General features: G+C 38.2%; 1 protein-coding gene across 1 annotated transcript in view; it reads left to right on the top strand.

Annotated features, from left to right (window-relative positions):
- The window catches only part of LOC127806428 (diacylglycerol O-acyltransferase 1), a 44,339-nt gene that overhangs the window by 11,861 nt on the left and 8,858 nt on the right, over positions 1-23,620 (top strand). The window contains exons 7-11 of the mRNA XM_052343717.1: positions 34-123; positions 1,544-1,645; positions 1,747-1,883; positions 20,766-20,847; positions 20,967-20,987. Of these exons, the coding sequence (XP_052199677.1) occupies positions 34-123; positions 1,544-1,645; positions 1,747-1,883; positions 20,766-20,847; positions 20,967-20,987 (432 nt within the window). The remainder of the gene's footprint in view (positions 1-33; positions 124-1,543; positions 1,646-1,746; positions 1,884-20,765; positions 20,848-20,966; positions 20,988-23,620) is intronic.

Here is a 23,620-nt window from a genome sequence, read left to right as displayed (position 1 = left end):
CTCATATAATTGGCACCTTTTGTTGTGATGTAGGGGGAGGGCTCTTCTGATATTAACTACTCTTATGATGCTAGCTTAAAAAAATTGGTTTACTTCATGATGGCTCCAACTCTATGCTACCAGGTAAACATACTAAAACCTTTCAAACCTGGACCTGCAATTTATCATCCAAAATTTATGCTTGCAATATGAAAATAAAATTTGTTTATGGCTTTCTTTGAGGAGTGAGAGGACTTCATTTGTGTTATTTGATTCTTGAGGTTCATGCAAGATCCAAAGCAGAAGCTTACCATACTAAACCAGGGTGCATGGCTGTTGTGGAATTGTTTCTCAGATATGGATAAGTCATGATAGTTACTTCACTAAATATGAATGTCGGGCTTCAACTTTATCTGTACCAGATTTTTGCGTTCTCTAAAGCTGCTCTGACACCTGTATTGAGGTGCACTACTTATGCAGCCTCAACGCCTTTAGAAAGTAGCTCCTCTTTGTCAAGTTGATCTATCTCTGCATTCTATTCTGTTTCCTTTGGGCAAAAAAAGCTTCTTTGGAAACCATACTGCAGGTCTAGCAACTGCAGCCATTGCATCTGACCACCTTGCTGAAATCTGTGTCTTGTGGAAACCATGGTGGTGCTGTTAGCTTACGATGCCAATCCCCCCCAGCACCAAAGAAAAAAATAAACAAATTCTAGCTATCCCCGAGTCCCTTATGTTCCTTGTCTTGAGTGCCATTTCTCAATCATCGAACTGGAAAAAAATCCATTGTGCACATGCAGCTGCCATGGTGCCATCACTTGGTCTTCTTCTTGGTGAAGGGTAGTAAATAGAGATCTTTATGGGTTTTGGTTGTTATAGTGTTTGAAATGGCAAGTAATGTACCTGGGCTTTCCTCAACACTAAGGTAATCAGCTGTGAAACATTGATATTTTGAACAGTTCCTGCTATCACTGGTTGATCTTCGTCCTTATCAAACGAAGTCAAAATCACTTTGGCAGATGCTTCTAATTTGCCTATTTCATAGCTTTGCATGTTTTGTGGCCATTATACCATGCTAGATAGATTTCATACTTGATTTTCACCTGGTTTTGCTTTGTAAATTTCTGTTTTAATCACAGTATCAGTCATTGGTCCTATCTTTGATTAGTTTTTCCTTTTCTTGTTTTTTAGCAAGTTTGTTTTGATTTTCAATTGATTGTCTTCTCAACAACTTCTGTCCTCTCTGTGTGCCTTTATTGAAACTTCTGTTCTGATCTATTGTTTTTGTTTGTTTTCCTTTCTTTTTTGTCTTTTTTCTTTTTGGTTTTGTTTGCTTTCATTTTCTTGTTGCTTTATGCTTTACATGGATTTTGCACATGGGCAGCAAAATTATTTTACTTTTATGTAACATGACTTAGGTTATCAAATTATTAATGTCATTGTTTTTGTTTCTGTGCTTTTGCTGTAAGTTGGATCTTTTGAGATCAGCTAGGACGCTACACCTACAGCAATTATTTCTACGTAGTGCATATGCTATTGTCTTAATATTAATATATTTTTTTTAGACAAGTTATCCCCGCACTGCATGTATTCGAAAGGGTTGGGTGGTCCGTCAACTCATCAAATTGGCTGTATTTACAGGACTCATGGGATTTATCATAGAGCAGGTAAACTTCTTTTGATATTTAAGATTCGCTCTCCGAGTTAGTTTTCTTTGTTTTGGACTGTTGCACTCTGACATTGTTTAGTTTATACTATGTCGTTGCAGTATATCAATCCAATTGTTAAGAATTCACAACACCCTTTGAAAGGAAACCTTTTATATGCTATAGAGAGAGTCTTGAAGCTCTCTGTTCCAAACTTATATGTCTGGCTCTGCATGTTCTACTGCTTTTTTCATCTTTGGTACGTCCTCTCCTCACTATGGATTGTTGTGACTCACTTTCCCATGATTTACAGTTGCTGAAAATTGTGACATGTCCATAATTTTGATGTCTGTTACATCTTGAAGGGCTTCGGGGTTTTTAATAATTTACACCACTCTCAGAAATGAAATTTTGGAAAAGGTGAAGATTGGTGACTGAGGAAGTCAAATACAAACTATTTTCTCTGTTTTTTTTATATTTTGGTTACTCAAAGTAGTGGGGTTAAGGCTCATGATTGTTCTTATATTTTGATCATCTGAGAGGCATATTGATGCTGTATGAGAGGAAGAATCAGCAAAAACAAGTGCAAAATTTGGGCTACAACAACATAAGATCAAATCTGGAATGATAAAATGAAAGTTAGGGTTTACAAAAAATTCAAATGGTGGCTGCCTATAAAGTGTCTTAAAAGGTTATTTTTACTAGAGTTACAAATCCTAATCATTCACAAAGGAATCCTTCTAATCTTAGCCATTCATCTATATTGAACGTCATTTGCTAATCATATTATTACTTATTAAAGCTAATATATAAAATATTTTCTAAAACCTAATAATTTAAATACTAATAATGACTAAACACTTAAAACAAAATAAAAACATTAATAAATGAAGAATATGCTTCTGCATCAATACCTTTGGGTTGAAAAGAAACTCAGCTTCAATGAGAAAACCTGAATGTCTTGATGATAAATGATGGCATCAATTTTCTGCAACTCTTTTTCAGATATCCAAGTGTGTTTTATTGGAGGTTTGCCTAACCATTTGACACGAAATCGTCAATGGAGATTGCCTCATGGAGAATGAGCCTCCTTCATATCAAGCACCTCTTCAATAACTTCTCTTGATTTCTTCGGCAACTGATTAACCCATTCCTTGGTGTTAGCTTTGTCATTCTCTGCTTCAAATCCATGGAAATTATTTAAGTTTGCAACATTAAAATAGGGCTAATTTGAAGATTATCTAGAAGCTCTACCATATACGAATTGGAGCTAATATTTCTCAAAGTGTTGCATGGTCCAAATTTTTCTCGACTTGAGCTTATGGTAAGTTCCATTGGGAAATCTCTCCTTACGGTGCACCGAAAGTTGATCACCTTCAGAGAATTCTTTGAACCTCCTACGTTGATAAACATTTTCCTTTCAAAGTTCATTGCTAACTTCAGCATGCACCTCTTCATGGATTCTCTGGATATGATTAGCAAAAGCCTCTACATTTTCACTAACTCAAGCTTCTAGTGGTAATGGCACAAGATCTAACACATGTTGAGGCTAGTGACCATAAGCAGCTTCAAAGGGGGTCCTGTAAGTGGTGCACTTTACTGAATTGTTATAAATAAACAAATTCATCATGAGGAAAGATTGAATCCTGAAATAAGCTGAATTCTTGAAAGCTTACTTAGAATTTATTGAATTCGAAGGGAAATATTTATACAAGGAAAAATATCTACTCTATCTCCTAGAAAATAGGAACAAATTCAAATTTAGATAACAGTAACTAATATTCAAAACATGCTAGCTTTTATCTTTTAATTCCAAGCTTGAATCTCTCCCTTGAATCTTGGAGCTTTATCCTATCTTCCGGGCTTCTTTTTTTTTTTAAATTTTTATCTTATCCAATTACCTTATCTTTCCTTTTTAAACTTGAACACCCAATCTTGTCCAACACTCCCTCTCAAGTTGGAGAATAGATACTTGTAAAGAATGAAATAATTCTTCCTTAATCCTCTTCAAAGTACATGGGCAGACCTCTTTATAGAAGAGGTATGTACAGGAATAAGAAACCTAAACATGCATACACAATAGGAAACATAAACCTATACAATAGGAAAGAGATATATTTACACACTTAGGAAAGTTTCCTAAACCTGATTTGGAAGCTTCTAAACTCATGCACACACCACACATGGAATTCTCGTGAGCTAACACTCCCCCTCAAGTTGGAGAATGTATATCCCACATTCCTTGCTTGCTTGCTTGCTAGCTCTTCAAACCTTTTCACTGGCAGTCCTTTGGTCAGTATATCAACAACTTGTTCCTCGAATGGAACATAAGGTAAATGGATTAGACCAGATTCCAATTTTTCCTTGATGAAGTGCCGGTCTATCTCCACATGTTTGGTCCTGTCATGTTGGATAGGATTATGAGCCATGCTAATTGTTGATTAGTTGTCACACCACAACCCAATTGAGCCTTGGAATTGAATCCTTAGATCTTCTAGGATGATTCTTAGCCACAAAACTTCACACAGACTAAGGGCTATAGCCCTAAATTTTGCCTCCGCACTTTATCTTGCTACAACACTCTACTTCTTACTCCTCCATGACACTAGATTTTCACCTAGGAAAACACAATAGCCACTTGTTGATCACCTATCTGTCATGGACCCAGCATGGTCCGCATTTGAAAACCCGTTGATATCTAGCTCATTTTCTGCTCTAAATAGGATCCCCTTACTTGGAGTGACCTTTAGGTAACTTAGGATCCTCCTTACAGCTAGCATATGCTCCTTGGTTGGGCTATGCATGAATTGGTTCACTAGCTGACGACAAAAGCAATGTCCGGCCGAGTGTGTGAGAGGCATATCAGTCTCCCAACTAGCCTTTGGTACCTTCCCTTGTCCATCGATTGGCTGCTAGAGTTGTTCCATAACTTGCTATTAGGATCAATTGGAATTTTAGATCCTTTTCCACCAATTAGCCCTGCTTCAGCCAATAAATCCAGTACATATTTCCTTTGAGAGAGGAAAATCCTTGCTTTAGAATAGCCAACCTCAATTCCTAAAAAATACTTGAGGATACCCTAGTCTTTGATCTCGAATTCCTTAGCTAATCTTTCCTCGAGTCTCCCCTGTTCCTCTTCATAATTGCTAGTGACAATCATGTCATCTACATACACCAAAAAAACTGTAACTTTCCCTTCTTTTGAGTGTTTTATGAAGAAAGTGTGGTCTGCCCTACTTTGGCAATATCCTATAGCCTTAGAAAAACTCCCGAACCAAGCCCTAGGGGATTGCTTGAGCCCATATAGGGCCTTCTTGAGCCTGCAAATCTTTCCTTCATTCTCTTCTTGAAACCCTGGTGGCAATTCCATAAACACTTCCTCCTCCAAGTCCCCATGGAGGAATGCATTCTTTACATCTAGCTGTTGAAGGTTCCACCCAAAATAAGCTGCCAATAAGAGGAGTATCTGCACCATTTTGCCACAGGAGAAAATGTTTTAAGGTAGTCGATTCCATAGGATTATGTGTAGCCCTTAGCTACCATCATGGCTGTATACCTCTCTAAAGTGTCACTTGCCTTGTATTTTACCTTAAAAATCCATCTACACCCAACCAGATTGACCCCCTTAGGTCTAGACACAAGATCCCATGTATGGTTCCTTTTTAATGTTCTCATCTCCTCCAACATAGCTTGCCTCCAATTCTGATCTTTTAGAGCCTCAGTTATTGTATTAGGAATGATAATTGAATCTAAAGATACCAGGAAACTCTTGTGTTTTTGGGAGAGATGGTGATAAGATAGGTAATTGGTTAATGGATGTTGGGTGTAGCTTCTAATTCCCTTTATGACTGCAATAGGAAGGTCTAAATCATCATAAATAGGGCCAACAAAAGTTGTAGGTGTAGGCTGTGTGAGATCCATACCTTGAGTAGGAGCCAAGGATGGTGTATGCTGAGCTTCTAGTCTAAGTTGCCTCCGCTTGTAAATGTAAGGGGACCCCTTATACTGCACTGGAGTTGACAGCCCTTGGGTGGCTGCTTGATCATCAAGCTTGGCTTTATCATGCCCTTGATTATGGTTACCTGAGGATAGGTCAATGGGTAGAGAAGGTTGAGTTTGAGTAGTTGGACTGGTCTAGGCAATGGATTGAGGATCATCTTGAGGAGTAAACAAGAGGTTAGGAAAAGGGATGTCACCAGAACTGTGGTCACCATAAAGAATCTCCCCCTAGTGACCTGCTAGAGGTGAACCAAAAAATGGAATTGACTCAACAAAGGTGACATCTTTAGATACATACGGCTTTCAAGTAGAAGGATGGTAGCACTTATACCCTTTTTGTGTAAGAGAATACCCTAGGAAAACACACTTCACTGCCCTTGGATCAAGCTTATATCGATGGTGTTTGGAAATGTGAACAAAGGAAACACAACCAAACACTCTAAGAGGAAGGGGGGGTATGCAAATTGTAATATGGAAAATGATTTGTGAGGCATGTAAAGGGGCTTTGCTGGTGTAGTATCTTAGTGGGTACTCGATTAATGAGAAAAGTAGCAGTAAGGACAGCTTCCCCAAAAAAAATTTTAGGAACCCTATGATGATGAAGTAGGGCTTGAGCCACATTAAGGAGATGTCTCATCTTCCTTTCAACTACTCCATTTTGTTGTGGAATATCTATACAAGAAGATTCATGGACAATTCCTTCTTCTTGGAAAAATTGATGCATACGATGATTGAAATAATCTCGTGCATTGTTAGTTCTTAATTTCTGTATAGGAGTTCCAAATTGAGTAGCAATCATTTTACAAAAAGTTGGTAACATTGTACTTATGGTTGCTTTATCTTTTAGCAAAAAAACCAATGTCATACGAGTACAATCATCAATGAAGGTGATAAACCAACGAGCCCTAGAATAATTAGGAATTTTACAAGGCCCCCATACATTAGAGTGAATCAATGCAAAGGGTTTAGAGTAGATTTTATTACTAATTGGATAAAAAACACAATGTTGTTTAGAGATAACACATACATCGCAATGAAACACACTAGGATCTATGTAATGAAATAGAGTAGGAAACATAATCTTTAATAGAGTAAATAGGGGATGACCTAGGCAGTAGTGATGTAGCCATATGTTTTGATGATCAGCTGTAACCTGTGAGGAGCAATCTAGATGGATAAGGAACCTCCCTCGTTAAGCAGTTCAACCCATCCTTTTCCCTAGCAAGACCAATCCTCTTCCCTGTCTTCATTGCCTGAAACTCACAAAGATTAGGAGAAAAAATGGCCTGGCAATTTAGTCATTAGTGAGCTAGCGAATAAAGAGAAGATTGGCTGATAAGTGGGGTACATGAAGCACTTGTTTAATAGAGAGATTAGGGCTAAGGTTAACTCTGCCATGTCCAACTATAGGGACTGATGTGCCATTAGCAATTGTAATTCATTTAGAGGTCTCAAGAGGCTAATAGGTAGAAAACACATGGGGGTTAGGAGTCATATGATCTGTTGCTCCTGAATCCAAAATCCAAGTATCATTCCTATCAACTTTTAAGGCAGGAAAGAATGCAAAATGAGGGCAATTACCTAAGAATTCCTGATGAGCTAGAGAGCAGGCTCCATCTTGAATTGTTTTGAGGAAGGACTTTAGCTTGTTGATCTCATTAGCATTGAATGAGGTGAGATCTGAACTTGAATCAGTCTCTATCTTCTCTACTGATCTGTCTTTCTCTTGTCCCTTGTGAGATAAGTAGGCCTGGTTCCTTGCAATCAAGTTCTTGAAGCCTCCATTCCTGTTTAAGACAACTTCTTTTCCATGAAGCTTGAAGCAAATGTCTCGAGTATGCCGAGGCTGCTTGCAATAGGTGCACCATAATCCCTCTCTACTACTAGCTCAAAGCTTCAGCCTCTGTTCTCCCAGGTCCAGGCCATAACCCTTCTCCTTTGTTTGACACCATTACAAATCCATCAGTGTTAGATTCATTAAGCATCACTATCCTTCGATTTTCTTCACTTCTTACCATAGCAAATACCTCATTAAGGGAAGGGAGTTTTTCCTGACCAAGTATTTGAACCCTCACTTAATCAAACTTAGAGTTAAGACCAGCCAAAAATTCTACAATCCTATCTCTTTCAATTATTTGGTTAAGGGTTGCAACATCAGCACTACAAACCATCTTGATATTCTGGTAATGGTCTAACTCTAGCCATAATCCATTCATGCGATTGTAGTACTCAGTGATAGACAACCCTCCTTGTTTAGAACTATTGATTTTAGTTTTAACTTCATAAATAACTGAAGCATCTTGTATTTTGGAATAAGTCTACTTTACTACCTCCAAAATCTCCCTAGCAGAACCCAAAAACATATAATTCCTACTTATCTCAGGTAGCATGGCATTCCACAGCCATGAAATTATCTGGGAGTCTACAATATCCCATGCCGGGAATATAGGATTAATAACTTTTGGAGGGAGAGTAGTAAGATGGTTGACCTTCCCTCGGCCTTTAAGAAAAATCCTCACTAGTTGTGCCCACTACAGATAGTTTCTTCCATCTAAGCGGTAGGACATATGGATGTTAGGCACCTACTACTGCTCCGTGTCCTGCACCTATGCTTGATTTGAGAGATTGATCTGCCATCGGTGGAGACTTGCCGGTTGCCATGTAGGGAGTGGCTTCAGTCACTTCAGACATGCTTTTTTCCTAACTGGCAAGTTAGACTTAAGGCAATCAAGGCTGAATTGAGGGCTAACAGAAATAGAGAGGCAGGCGGATAGGAAGAATGGGTGTAATGAAGGCACTCTAGGGTTTAAGAGGTGTTGTAAAGAATGAAATAATTCTTCCTTAATCCTCTTCAAAGTACCTGGGCAAACCTCTTATTAGAAGAGGTATATACAAGAATAGGAAACCAAAACATATATACACAATAGGAAACATAAACCTATACAATAGGAAAGAGATATATTTACACACTTAGGAAAGTTTCCTAAGATTGGTTTAGGCAAGTTTCCTAAACCTGATTTGGAAGCTTCTAAACTCATGCACACGTGACACATGGAATTCTCATGAGCTAACACTAGGCATTCCTAGCTTGCCAATTAACAATTCAAAACCTGGTCTTGCCATGGATTTTGTAAACACATAAGCTACTTGACTTGTTATAGGAATATATGATAGATTAGTTTCTCCTTCCTCAATTTCCCTCTTTATAAAGCTTCGGTCTATTCTCATTCATGCAAACTGGATTTTTAACAATACTAATCGTTGATTTACTATCACTGTACACCTTTGTTTGCTGTGACAAAGGAATATATAAGTCTTCCATCAGCCTTTCTAACCAAATTACTTCACAAATGTCTTGAGCTGTAGCTCGGAATTCTGCCGCAGCACTACTACAGGACTACTTCTTACTTCTCCATGTAACCACATTTCCCCATAGTTTGGTACAATATTCTGAATTTGACCAGCCATCTTCACTAGACCTTATCCAATCTGCATCAACAAAGCCCTCAATTCCCCTCTCCTCTATTTTTTGAAATAATAATCATTTTCCAGTGCCCCTTTTAGATACCTTAGGACATGAAAAACAACATTCATATGTCTTTGAGTGGGAGAATGCAAATATTAACTTATTGCACTCCCTGCATAGGCTATGCTCGGCCTTGTAAGGGATAAGTAAATTAATTTTTTTACCAATCGTTGGTATCTTTCCTTTTCTAGTGGGGTATCATCATTGATTTCTTTGGATTTCTAATTCTTTTCTAGGGGTGTTCCAGCAGGTCTACACCCTAGCATTCCTGTTTCTTTCAATAAATCCAGTGTATATTTTCTTTGTGAGATGAACATACCTTTTTTACTCCAAGCCACCTCCATTCCTAGAAAATACATCATTGTTCCTAGGTCTTTGACTTCAAATTCAGCTCTCAATTGCTTCTTCAAGCTCTCTATTTCTTGCATGTCATCTCGTCACTTAATATCATCCACATAGACAATTAATATAGCCTTCCTTCCATTTGTTGTGTGTTTTATGAACAAAGTATGGTATGCCTGCCCTTGTTTATGATAGAGTTGTAACCTGAGAGTCAATCATAAAAGTTGTGAATTGGTTGCATCTCCTATAAATCTCGGACATATTGTGATTAATAAAAGTATTTTTCTTTTATTACTTGGCAATGCGTTCATCTTTACATTTTCCTGTTTAGATGAAGCCTAAAGAGTGTAGCGATGTTAATCGGATTATGATGAGATCATACTAATGAGACCGAATGACTTGTGCTTCATTCTTAAAATATTCCTGGTTGTAGGACTATAGAGTGGGGTCTCTATAGTACCGACAAGACCGATACACACTATGCATGCTCGTAAGGGAGTAGTTGATCTCATTGACTACTTATGTGGTTACACTAATGTAAGTGTGTAGGTGCTTATTGTTGAATGAGTTTACTAAATGACCTAACCCGAGAACAACCAAATGGTAACTCTTACTAAATGTCAATTGGGAGTTCTCTGTGGCGACAGGTGCTGGTAATCCTTTGACCTGAGGGATCACGGTTATCTTGTATGAGGAGCGTCATGCTTTGATGCCACTGTACAGGGTCTAGGAAGATGGGTTTGTAATAGGGCGTTTATTGGATATGATCTGAATCATACGAAGGTAGGTGATGTCATGACCCTATGAGTAATAAAAGGGTATTATTGTAATAGCGTAGAATAGTTTGTTAGGGATATTCTAGCAATTAGTTAGGTGCACATGGCTGCATGTGCAAGGCTGTTAGGGGACAAATATGCCTATATAAGGCTGATGTAAATGGAGGGGATATATGCTGAAAATTATTGATATTGAATCTCTATTTTCCTCTCTACATTTCTCTCCAATTCTCCCTCTCGTTTCTCTCTATTACTCTCTCCCTTTCTACTGATTTCTTCCCCCATTTCTGCCCCATTTCTCCTCCTACAATTCTGATTTCATTCCCCAATTCCTCTTCTAACCCATCACGAACCCTAGGTTCATGACAATTGGTATCAGAGCAGTTGCTCTTCGGCTGTGGTTCATGCAATTTTTGATAAATTGATTCTGACGACTCTCGTTGAAATTGATGGAGCAGTGATTCGTGGATTCCAGTGAACTTTACTTAACTGCAACAGAATCCGTGGACTTCAGTGGCTGCAGTCGCGATTTGAGAAGGCGACAGAAGTAAATCCAGCGAATCCAATTCCTGTGGTCCAAGCGAGGTACGTTTGGTGATAGGCGAAGTAGATCCAGTAGCAGAATTCGGAACGGGCGAGCATCTCCTAGATGGTATTTCGAGAGAGAGCCGAAGGTTGACGTTGGCCGCGACTTTTAGTTGCATCACAATCGCTCAGGGAAGGCGAGCAAGCAAGTCTGACCCAGATGGTGATAAGCGATTCTGTGTGAGGCGAAGCGTTGTGAACAGAACGCTCGCAATTGGTGAGGACGAGACTCACTTCAGAAGCGACTTTGAAGGACGGTAACAGAGCCGACATCGGCCATCCAGACAAGCTTAGGGAGCGACAGCAGTGGCGCGGGTTGGTTGGACGACTGGAGTGGGTGACGCGAACGACCAGGAGGTCGCGATTTGGACGTGGGAGTGTTGCGATGCAGTGGGTTGGACTCGGGGGTGTCTCGATACAGCGGGTGTTGCGATTTGGACTCGGGAGTGGGTGTAGCTATTGAACTAACAATGAGTTCCCGTGATTTTGGAATCAGAGGCGATCGCAAAACGATTGCAAATTGTGCTGGGAGCCCTGGACGGTGATTGGGCAGTAGCTGTTCTTTGGCTGCGATTTTGATTTGAGTTGAAGACGGGAAATCAGTTTCCATAGTTGAAATCCAAGTTGAGACGGCTTGAAAGCGACTTGGCCTGGCTGGTCCGATTGTGTTTTCGGCAACTCCGGTGAATTGATTGAGCTTGGGCTGATAGCTGAGGTTGAACTTGGAAATGCGAAGCAGATTCCAGTGAGCTCTGGCAATTCCGACAGATCCGAGTTGAAGGCAGGGACAAACAATTTCAGTGATTAGAAGTTCAATGACTAATAGTAGCGAATCAGTGAAGAGCGGTATGTATAGAACCCCTATCCCTTGGTCTTCCAAGTGTCATGTCCGTGAGATGTCAACCATGGGAAGCGGGGCACACATGAAACAAATGGGGTCTCAATTGCAGCGGAACAATACTGCATTTTCAATGGAATGTCCTGCTCGTGAAGCCTTGGGAAGTAGTGCACGAAGGAATCCAATGGAGTCTCAATTGTAGCAGATGAATGCTTCATTTTCAGCTGAAATGGAGCTTCAATGGCAGCCAAAGAAGGCTGCATTTTCAGTTGGCAGCAACAAGGAACATAAGAAGGGGATCAACCAATTGGACAAAGGAACCAGTAGTGGGTTTGATGAAGAATGCAAGGAATTCGGTCGAATGTTTCGCGAGAAGTTGCAAGAATTTGCGACGATACTTATTAAGAAGTATCATTACAACTTTTCGGTGGAATACTTTGATGATTATCACGGAAGTTTTAACAAAGATGAATTCCTTAAAATGGAGCAGCCGAAGGAGAAATTTAGGAGGCAAGGAGCAGATTCACTGCCTACCTCCAATACGGAGTGGAAGAAGTATGTCGGCCTAGGTGGAATGGACAAGAAAGGTGACGATAATGACAATGCTGGCAGCAATAGCAGACTTTGCGGGGGTTCGGTACAAGGTGTGTGGGCAAAAGGAGAATTAAAGGAACACCGATTCCTTTGGAAAAGAAGTTATCGATGGTGATGTTTTTGGGATTCTGCAACAAGAGCAGTCCAACTTTAAGGAAGAAGGGGAAGAAGAGGAGGAAGAAAAAAGTGAGGAAAAGGGATTGGAGGATGACACTAAATCAATTGATAGGCTCTCAAGCACTCTTACTAGTGCTGAAACACTTGGCCAGGTATCAATTATTGAGCAATCGTTGGCTGGAAGTGAAGTTGTAGCAGCTCCTAATGTTAATGCTCACAAACAGCCTTGGTATGAGTATTCAAGGAAAGAATACAAATCTCCATTGCTGCATTTTGAGGCTGCTGTTGATATTTCTGCAGCAAAACATGGCTGTGGGTTGAATGGGGATAGAGTAACAACAACAATGGCTGAAGATCTGCCCTTCTTACTTGTTTTGGATGGTAATGAAGTTTTCCCTATTGAAATTCTGGGCCAATTCATACTTGGAATTGATCTTTAAAACCTAAGAATGAAGAAGAAGAGACCTAGAAGTAGAAAGAAAGAAAGGAGGATTATTCGCATAGAGAAGGTTGGAATTGGATGAAGAGCAATGGCTACTTGCGGCAAGTTCTTGAGGATAAGAACTCTCTTATGGAGGAGAGAATTGTCATGACCCTATGAGTAATAAAAGGGTATTATTGTAATAGCGTAGAATAGTTTGTTAGGGATATTCTAGCAATTAGTTAGGTGCACATGGCTGCATGTGCAAGGCTGTTAGGGGACAAATATGCCTATATAAGGCTGATGTAAATGGAGGGGATGTATGCTGAAAATTATTGATATTGAATCTCTATTTTCCTCTCTACATTTCTCTCCAATTCTCCCTCTCGTTTCTCTCTATTACTCTCTCTCTTTCTACTGATTTCTTCCCCCATTTCTGCCCCATTTCTCCTCCTACAATTCTGATTTCATTCCCCAATTCCTCTTCTAACCCATCACGAACCCTAGGTTTGTGACAGGTGAGTATGAGATCTATTGACCTTTGTAAGAATCTCAAAAGGTATATAACGTGTGTGAATGATGAAAGTCACAACTCAAGAAATCGTTAACCAATGTGAATAGTTGAGAATTAATAAGAGTTATTAATTCAACTATAGGAGTTGTGGACTTAGCATTCGTACACATAGTTTGGTTATTGGAGGTTTGACATTTCACCATACTTCTAGAGCGTACCGGGGCATTATGATAGAGGGATCGAATAGCACTGGAACTTATCGCGGAAAGGTTCATCTAAAGTGTCGTTTGCATTTCATTATGATATGGGGGCTATTATACGTTGCTAGACGTCAATCTTGGTCTAAAGGCAAGATAGTAATTTTTGGTCATGTGATGATATAAATTACGAATCTAAATCAAAGAGTTTGATCTGGAGTAGGATTCTTTAATTGCCTTTTGCCATCTTCATAGTGACCCTATAAGGTCACACACAAATAAAGAGAAGCTTTATGGAAAATTCAATGGGACGAAAAAATGTTTTGGTTTGGATGAAGTCATGGGTGTTTGGGGCGAGTTAGCACTCATGAAAAAGTCAACGGGATGTCAAAATTGAGCAAGAAAAGAAAACAGGACGAAAACTGACAAGGGGCGGCACGTGGCGTGGCCTGGGATGGGCCTAGGCATGGCCCAAGGCCAGCACACTTGTGCGGCCGGGCCGGTGCATGCGCGACCAGCCTAACAACGAGCTGGTCGTGGCTTGGATATGCTAGGACTTGGTTTCCAACCCTAGTTTGACTGGTTTGGTTTTCTCCCCTATTTAAGGCCATGAATAGCCTTTGCCTTTGAAGGAACAACTTTTGAGAAAAGTTGGAATTGCCTCCAAGGAAGTTGAAAAGAGTTTTCAAACGGCTAAAGGCGGTGGATCTTGCGTTCTTGGTGCAAGAATACCCAAGGGGTGTGCTCATTGGCATGATAGAGCTTCTTCTTTGGTATGGATCACTTATAGAGGGTGGGTGACACCTCGCGGCACAAAGATCCAACTTTTCACGCGTCAGATAACCAAAGGTTGGTTCATCGTTATTTAATTTATATTCATAAAAAATTATATATATGCAAACTAGAGCCAGTCTTTTTGGGTTTCATAATTAGCCAAAGAGTTTGGTTGGTTAAAAACTTTTAAATTTCCGCTACGTTTTGTTCTATGAAACCCAATAGTTTATACCCTAACTGATTTAGGGTCATGTTGAACTTCTTGAACTAGGCTCTTAGTGATTGTTTTGACCCATATAGAGACCTCTTAAGTTTACAAACCTTTCCACTATCAACTTCATGCTCAAAATTGGGAGGAACTCGCATATGTATCTCCTCATCCAAATCTCCAATAAAAAAGGCATTTTTAATATCAAATTGAAATAAAGGCCACTCTAAATTAACAACAATAGAGAGTAATACCTTGATAGAATTCAACTTAGCCACATGAGCAAATGTCTCTTCATAGTTGATCCCATATGTTTATGTGAACCCTTGGGCTACCAATTGAGCCTTATATCTTTCAACACTCCAATTTGCATGGTGTTTTACTGTGAATACCCATTTACATCTGACTACCTTCTTATTTGAGGGCAATTCTACTATATCCCATGTATTATTACCAACCAAGGCTTTCATTTCTCTCAGAATAACAGCCTTTCACTTGGGATCCTTCATAGCACATTGGATAGTTTTGGGAATTTCAATGTTATCAATACTTGCAACAAAAGCCTTGAACTGAGGAGACAATTTTGTACAAGTCAGATGATTAGAAATAGGGTACTTGACACATGACCTTACCTCTTTTTGTAGTGCTATAGGAATAATCCAATCCAAATCATCCATCCTTGTAGTAGTATTCTCCTCATATGGACTTGCCTCTAGATTTGACAGCTAACTATGCTGAGGTTCCTGATGGCCTTTAGGCTATTTGGAATAAACTAGAAGATGACTGTCAGGAGTTGGAGTTGGAAGATGAGTGGCAGGGATTGGTTTATGAGTAGGGATATTGGGCATAGAGATATCAGGAGAGGTATCAAGAGGGTGGTGTAGAAAGGTATTAGGAGAGGTAGGAGCTACTAGTATGTTGTCAGGAGTTGATGTTGATGCTCCCCCTTGAGAACATACAGGTAGTGTAGAATCAAACAGAGGAAGAGAAATGAGAGGATCCCAATGCCACTTTGTACTATTTCTCTCCTCTGGAGAAGATGTAGAAGGATAAAATGGGTAATCCTCATAGAATGTGACAACAGAGGACCCAAAAAATTTGCGGGATGAGGGGAAATAACACTTGTATCCTTTTTGGGAAAGGGAATACCCAACAAAGATACACTTAGGTGCCTTTGGTTCAAGAAGGATTGGTGTTGTGAACATACTAAGTGCAACAAAAAATCTTGGGAGAAAGAGAAGGAGATGGACATTTGGACATAGATCACGAAGGGTGTTGAGAGGAGTTTTAAATTGCAGGGCTTTAGAGAGAGGATGATTGATTAGATAAGCGGTTGTAGGAACAACTTCCCCCCAATAGGAATGAAGAACATAGATAGTGAACATCATAGCTCGGGCCACCTCAAGCAGATGTCTGTTTTTTCTCTCAGCCACTCCATTTTGTTGAGGGGTGTATGGACATGAGCTTTGATGAAATAAGCCATGTTCAGAGAGATAGATAGTGAAATCATGGGAAAAGTATTCTTGGCCATTATTAGTTCAAAGAACATGAATAGGAGTTTGAAACACATTCAAAATTTGTTTGTGAAACATTTTTAAAGTGTTATTGGCCTCTGATTTTTCTCTCATAAGATAGACCCAACAAACTCTAGTATGATCATCAATGAAGGTTATGAACCATCGAGAACCCGAGATATTGGGATGTTTAGAAGGACCCCAAATATCACTATGGATCAAGTGAAAGGGTTTAGATGGTTTATAGGGTTGTATAGAATAATGAGAATGAGGTTGTTTTGCAAGAGTAATTGCTCACATTTAAAAGATTGTTCTTTATTAATGAAAAGGTGAGGATACAAGAATTTTAGATATGGGAAACTAGGGTGTCCTAGGCATTTATGCCACAACAAAACATTGGCATTAGGTTTTACATTAAAGACAACTTTATTGGTTGAAGAACTCGGAATATCTTTTGTCATATAGTAAAGGCCATCTCTAGCCTTAGCACTGCCAATTATCATCCTCGAAGTCTGGTCTTGAAATATTCAATAGGATGGGAAAAAAGTTACACTACAATTCATATCTCTTGTAAGTTTACTAAGTGATAGTAAATTGCATTGCAATTCTTGTACATGTAGAACAAATTTCAACTTTAGTTTTGATAAACACATTGTTCCAAACCCTAAGGTAGGAGAGGTTGTGCCGTCAACCATAGAAATAACAATAGTTGTGTTATAAGGTGTATAATCCATCATAGAGTTATCCAAACTTGACATATGATCTAATGCACCAGTATCCAACATCCAAACATGTTTAGGGAGCTTTCGTGAGACTAGTGAGTAATGAGGAATACCTTGTAGGGCTATTGAAGCTATTGGCTTAGGAGTAGGAGGACTTGAGGAGTTTATACCTTGATTTAGCAGCCTGTACAGGGTTTGAACCTGCTCTGATGATAGGTTTAGATTCGAGTTGTTCCTAGATTCAGTGGAGATTTCGGCAGCATAGGCTAATTTGGTTGTTTCCCTCTTGTTTCGTGGCTTCTAGTTTGCTGGTTTGCCATGAATCTTCCATTATATTTCTTATGTATGGTAGGGTTTGTTACAATGGTCACACCACTGCTTGTCCTTCCCTTGATTTCTTGACAAAGTATCTACCTGTTTGACAGTAGCAAGAGTAAAGTTTTAATGACTTCAAATGGAGTATGTCTGTTGGGTAAGCATTGCCTTACGCCTGCTCTCCTCTCTCCTTACCTCAGCAAACACTTCTCTGAGTGTAGGTAAGAGTTTAGTATCCAATAATCTTCCACGAACTTCATCCAAATCAGAGTTAAGACCATGGAGAAAATCAAAAACACGATTTTTTCCTAAAATTGTATTGTATTTTGTGCTATCAGGTTGAACACTCCCAATTAACAGTGTAGAATAAATCCATCTCATGCCATAACTCAACCAAAATGTTATAGTATTCTGTAACATTCAGATTACTTTGTTTGGTTGTTCGAATGGCTGACCTGATTTCAAAATATTGAGAGGTATTCTCCAAACCTGAGTACATTTATTAGATTGCATCTCAAATCTCCTTTTTCGTCTTGTAGAAGAGATAGGTTCTACTGATCCTTAGCTCCATCGAGTTGATAAGCCATGCCATAATAGTTGAGTTTTCTGCTTCTCAGGTGCCATAATTGGCTTCTGTGGTTGGTGGAGTAGGAATTGCTCCTGTCAAGTGTCCAATTTTTACTTTCCCTTTGATTACAAGCAAAATCGATTAAAACCATTCTTTGAAATTACTCTCATTTAGCTTATGTTTAGTAATCTGTAGAGGATGATTATCAATAGGATTTGTAGAAAAATTTGGCAGAGAATGAGGATTAGGAAAACTCATGGTTGAGGTTTCAGTTATGGTTGGGTTTGGTAGAGTTTCGGCCATGATTTTGTAAACAGCCTAGACCTCAAGATCTAGGTGACCAGGATTTGGCTCTGATACCACGAAATAAACTGAATTCTTGAAAGTTTACTTAAGAATTTATTGAATCCAAAAGGAGATATTTATACAAGGCAAAATATCTATTCTATCTCTTAGAAAATAGGAACAAATTCAAATTTAGATAACAGTAACTAATATTCAAAACATGTTGCCCTTTATCTTTTGATTTCAAGTTTGAATCTCTCCCTTGAATCTTGGAGCTCTATCCTATCTTCTAGTCTTCCTTATCTTTTAAATCTTTATCTTATTTATCCAACTACCTTATCTTTCCTTTTTAAACTTGAACACCCAATCTTGTCCAACAAATCCCAAACCTTCACATGATCACCAACAAGGCAACTCAACAAATTACCATGACTCCTATTCACCACTTAGGTTTGCCCATCTGTTTGGTGGCGATGAGTGCTGGAATATTGCAATTTAGTTCCCAACTTCCTCCACAAAAGGCATAAAAAATGTCCTATAAATTCCAAATCTTTGCAACACTATAAGTAGTAGGAAACTAGGAATCCCATGTAAACACATTATTTCTTTCAAATTCAATTTAGGCACATGCAATGCAGCCTGTTCTTGAAGAAGGAATGAAGTGAGTCATTTTGGAAAATTGATCAGCTAACCACATTAATAGAATCAGGCCCAGTTTTGGGCAATGCAAGAACGAAAATCCATACTAAAGATAAACCCAAGGGGCAAAGGAAGTACCAGATTGTAAGGGTGTGTACAAACTAGTATTTCGGATTAACCTTTTGCAATTGACAAACTCTACACCACTTCACCAATCTCATAACATCCTAGTTCATCTTAGGCTAATAGTAATATGCACTCACCATTGCCAAAGTTTTATCTCACTCAAAATGTTCTCCCAAACCCCCTCCATAAAGTTCCTTCTGATTTGCTCATGTGAAGAACCTTTTGGAATACATAGCTGGTTCACTTTAAAGAAATAAGTACCCATCAAGCACAATAAAAGGATTAGATGACTTCATGGCAGTCTGGTCCCATACAAATTTCTCATCACTTGGCTGAAATAAGGATCTTCTTGGTATTGTTTAAGTATTGCTAAGTGCATAATCAACATGATGTATTATCAAAAGCTACACATGAAAGACCAAGATGGAGTAATTAGAAGGGAATCTAAAATTAAGAGAAGACTGTCACAACCCTGGGGATATGATTGTAATTGGGGGGAAATCCACAATGTATAAGCTGTTAGGGCTAACTGAAGAAGTTTAGAGGTTAGGCGGGAATAACTAACTCTTGTATAAACAGATAGTAGGGCTGTTAGAGTAGTTAGTTGGTTGTGATGTGGCTAGAGGCTCTTTAAAAGAGACCTAGGGCAGATTGGAGATTATTGAATGAATATATGATCTGTCTTCTCTCTCTCTCTCTCTCGTTCTTCTTTCTTCTTTCCTCATCCTATCTGTTTTCTTCCTAAAATTCAATCCTTCTTTCTGGAATTCAGTCAAATTCCTTCCATTGTCCAGCCCACAATCTGAGGGCTTGACAAAGACCTAAGATGGTGTTGACTTTGTTAACTGCTAGAAGATCTACTAGCATAGACTACCCAAGGAAAAAAAAAAATGGGCATAATATCCAACATTTTGAACTAGTAGATCTTGAAACTAGAGTCCCAACAACATCCTGGAAAATGTTCAAGATTTTAGGAAATGAGTCAATAATGTATGCCAATCATATATGCAACTTTCCAGATTGTTGTTCATGGTGAGTGGATTTCAAATCTCTGTGCACATTCTTTCTGATGATGCCTCAGAATTGACTAGCAATATATTTGTAAAGCAAATGTACCAAGTGGCCAGAGAATCTTGATCTTCGGACCCTTTAGTTGAGCTTTTGCACAAAAAAAAAAATGATGAGACTTCCCTAGGGCTGGTAGCGAAAGCCAGTATGATGCCTAAGTTAGACATGAAGCAATAGTAGAAGAGCAAGAGAGCTTGAGATTTTGATTGAGATTTGAGAATGCTTACCTTGGAGGAGAGATCCTCCTCTATTTATCGTAGTTTGGAGATGATCCTTCCCCTAGGATTAGGTCCCTTGTTTGACCGTTTTTAGGAATCGTTATCTTGGCTGAACTTGAAGAGATTTGGCTTATCCTTTGAAGACTGCCTTCCTAAGATTTAGGAGAAGGGGTTTATCCCAAGTTTATTGGGATTTGGATTGATTGTTAGATTGTAGGAAGTAATCCCAGGTCATGATTAGGCTTATTGCTTAATTCTATGAGAGAATTCTAGTTGGATTAGGTAATTCAATCCTGAGTGGAATTGGCTTGCCCCTTAGGCGTGCGGAAGACCCCCTTTTGGGCCGAGCTAGGCCCAAGTAAAGCACTGAGCCCAAGGGTGGCTTGGTTAACTGGACAAGGCTGAGGGTGGCCTGGCGAACACGTGTCACATGAGTAATCTTCAGGAATATCACTTTCGTTCTCCTTTTGATGATCATCTTTCCTTGGAATCGATTTCCAAGTGAAATTATGGCTCTTGTTGAAGTTTGAAAGTGCAAAAAATGAGAGAGAGAGAGAGAGAGAGAGGCTCATTTGAAATAGTTGAGCCTGTCTTTATGTTTATCTTTTAATCTCTCATTTTGTACAAAATTTCTTTCTCAAATGCAAGTTTATATCAAACTTAGTTATTTGTGACTGGCTTGGCCGTCAATGGTTCAATAGTTCAAAACAGAATGAAGCTTTATCAGCTACTCTAGCTTGTTCTTTTTTGATCAAATAACTGCACTTGTACTTACATGCAGTGTCATATACATAGGTTAAACATACTAGCTGAACTTCTCTGCTTTGGAGATCGTGAATTCTACAAAGATTGGTGGAATGCTAAAACAGTGGAAGAGGTATCTTATATTTTTGGACATGTTGAAGGTTTTTATGCTTCCAAGCTTTTTTTCTGAATTGATATCTGGACTGATATGTATCTGTTGAATGCACTTTGTGGCGTGGCTGCGCACATCAGTACTGGAGAATGTGGAATATGGTTTGTCCCTCTGCCCATGATCCTCTTCTTTTGTTCTTTAATGCAGCTTTTGGTTTTTATCAGTCTTGCAGTCTTGTCTATGTTTTTGTCATTTCCTCGGCCAAGTTTTGAAACTTAACTCTGATAAATTTCATATTGGAACTTCTGTTTCCATATGTTTTTTGTGATTTTTTGTTACACCCCCCTCTATGGGTTGTGTAACCGGCCATTAACCCTAAGCCAAGACTTAAAGTTTAGGAAGCCTAAAATCCTTCCATATTTACATAACTGAAATTGAACTATCCCTAATTGAGTCCATTAGTAATCCCCTGATTCGGGTCCACATCTAGCCCCCTAATCCTGCTTACCTGGAAAATATGTTAAAGGAGAGTGGTGTGTTTAAAGCTTGGTGAAGGTCACCTCACATAATAGATTAGTACCAAAATAAAGAATTTCATACATATATAATAAAACAAAATTTCAGTTCAAAGATTCACCAATATTTCCCTAAAGCAACAAATATCATCAAAACATTCATATAATATCACTTGGTGTAGCTAACAACTTTCCACGATGTATAAAACATCAATTAACCTGGGGAATCACAACAATATTCCATAATCAGTTCAACCTCATCAAATATCTCAATGGCTAGTGTAGGCCTCGATCCAATCAATGTTAATTTCCCTGGGATCTACCTTGAAGTACCTGGTGGAGCGTGATTAGAATATATCACCATGTCCTTCCGTTGAGAAACTAAAATGACATTGTATGGATAGCTGAATTTTAGTTGCTAGAGTAATCTTGAACTTCTCCAATGGTTCCGCAATAGTTTATAACATGTTAACACCATCAATAATCTTTTCAAAACAATTTGATAAATCCTTATTCACAATTTTTTTAAATCAACAATTTAAGAATATATATCAAGTAACAAAATTGAGAACATTCATTATATCAAAATAATTTCCAAGGTGCATGGGATTGATTTTCAAAGCATACTAGTACAAGAATAACCACCTAACCCCTTTGTATAGAAAATCCATAAATATCCAACAGCTTTACTTCTCACTCATGCTCATAGCTAAGTTTGATGATTTAATCCTCCTTTAAGCTTGTATTTATAAGCCCCTTAGGTTTTATCCAAATCCTGTTTGTTTTTTGATTTAATTTCCCCTTTTATTTCTAATTCCCCAATAATCATAATCCTTGTAAAATCCTAACCAGCTAATACATAGGTTTTTCTTCTTTTTTCCTTAAAATTTACATTCTCAATCCTAACCCCTTTTCAACAAGGAATTAGTTTATCTCCAAACTTTAGATGAACAATTTCCTCTTCTACAAGGAATTGATTTGTTTTCGATTCCTTAATTAATCCTATTCCTAGTCCTTATCCTTATCCTTCTCAAATCAATAATATCCTTATATGTTTATGATTTATCTCTTAATTATCCCTTAGAGTCAATCCTAATCCTTCTCAAATTATGTTCCAATAATATATTTATATATATGTGTATATATCTTACTATGATTTTTCTTTATTTATCCCAGATTTAATCAAGTTTAATTCAAAATTCCAGCCCCATTTAGATCCCTGCACAACTAGGATAATCCCTCTTATCTCAATCTCCATTCCGATTTCTGTGAAATTTTAAGTTATCCTAATCTAAAATGGCTTTACAAATCCTATTTCCTCTTAGATTTTGTTTCCCCTCTTATTTTTCTCCTCCAAAAAATTTAGGCGTTACATTTCCTATTATCTTTTTCATCAGGACAAGTTTTCTGTTCAGATTTTTTTTTTGGCTATAGTGGGATCTGTTGGCTATATATATAACATAATGTTGGAAAATGATTTAAATTAAGTAGTTTAAATTAATGAGTTGGAAGCCCAATAGGCTTTACCACCCAAAAGACATACATTAAAGGTGTGTTTGATTGCATTACCTAGAATTAAATTAATTCTAGGTAATGATTGCCTAGAAAACAAAAACCACCCCACCCCCTTGGAAAATGAATTCCATGGAAAGAACCTTTAAATGCTTGTACCATACACATTTTTCCATAGAAAAATTAAGAGTATTTGATTGCTTCCATAGAAAATATGTGTAATAATTACACATTTTCTATGGTAAATATGTGTAATCAAACACACTTTAACTGGAGAAGTTATACATTAATTAAGAACACCAAAAGACATTTAGAAGTCTATATCTTGTTGAGCCTAACTTAGTGGAAACTAGTGAAAATGTATTTCAATAACCAGCCAATCCTGACTGATTTACGCATATGTTGTATAACAAAGTCTGACTAGCTTTATAAAGTGGCAGTGGATGCAAGTGGCTTAAATGCATTCAAACTTGTAATTTTCACATTATACAATCCCTATTTTATCTTTTTGGTGATTATTCAGAAGAAGTGGACTTGTAATTTCAGAGTTAACCAAGTTTACAAAGATAACTTCTTATTTTTGTTGCTAAGTAAAAATAAAAATGGTTACAAATAGAATTCCAATTACAAATATTATTTGATTTTTTTCTCATACAACCCTTTCAATGATTCCAATAAAGGAAACAATTTCATGTATTCTTATATAAATGGGGAAACATCCATTGCCTTAAAACAACTGACATAAAGCACCAGTTTCAAATCAAAAT

This window comes from Diospyros lotus, chromosome 7 (assembly GCF_014633365.1).
Source record: "Diospyros lotus cultivar Yz01 chromosome 7, ASM1463336v1, whole genome shotgun sequence".
Taxonomy (NCBI): domain Eukaryota; kingdom Viridiplantae; phylum Streptophyta; class Magnoliopsida; order Ericales; family Ebenaceae; genus Diospyros; species Diospyros lotus.
The sequence above is the reverse complement of the archived record's forward strand: the minus strand, read 5'-3'. Positions and strand labels throughout refer to the sequence as shown.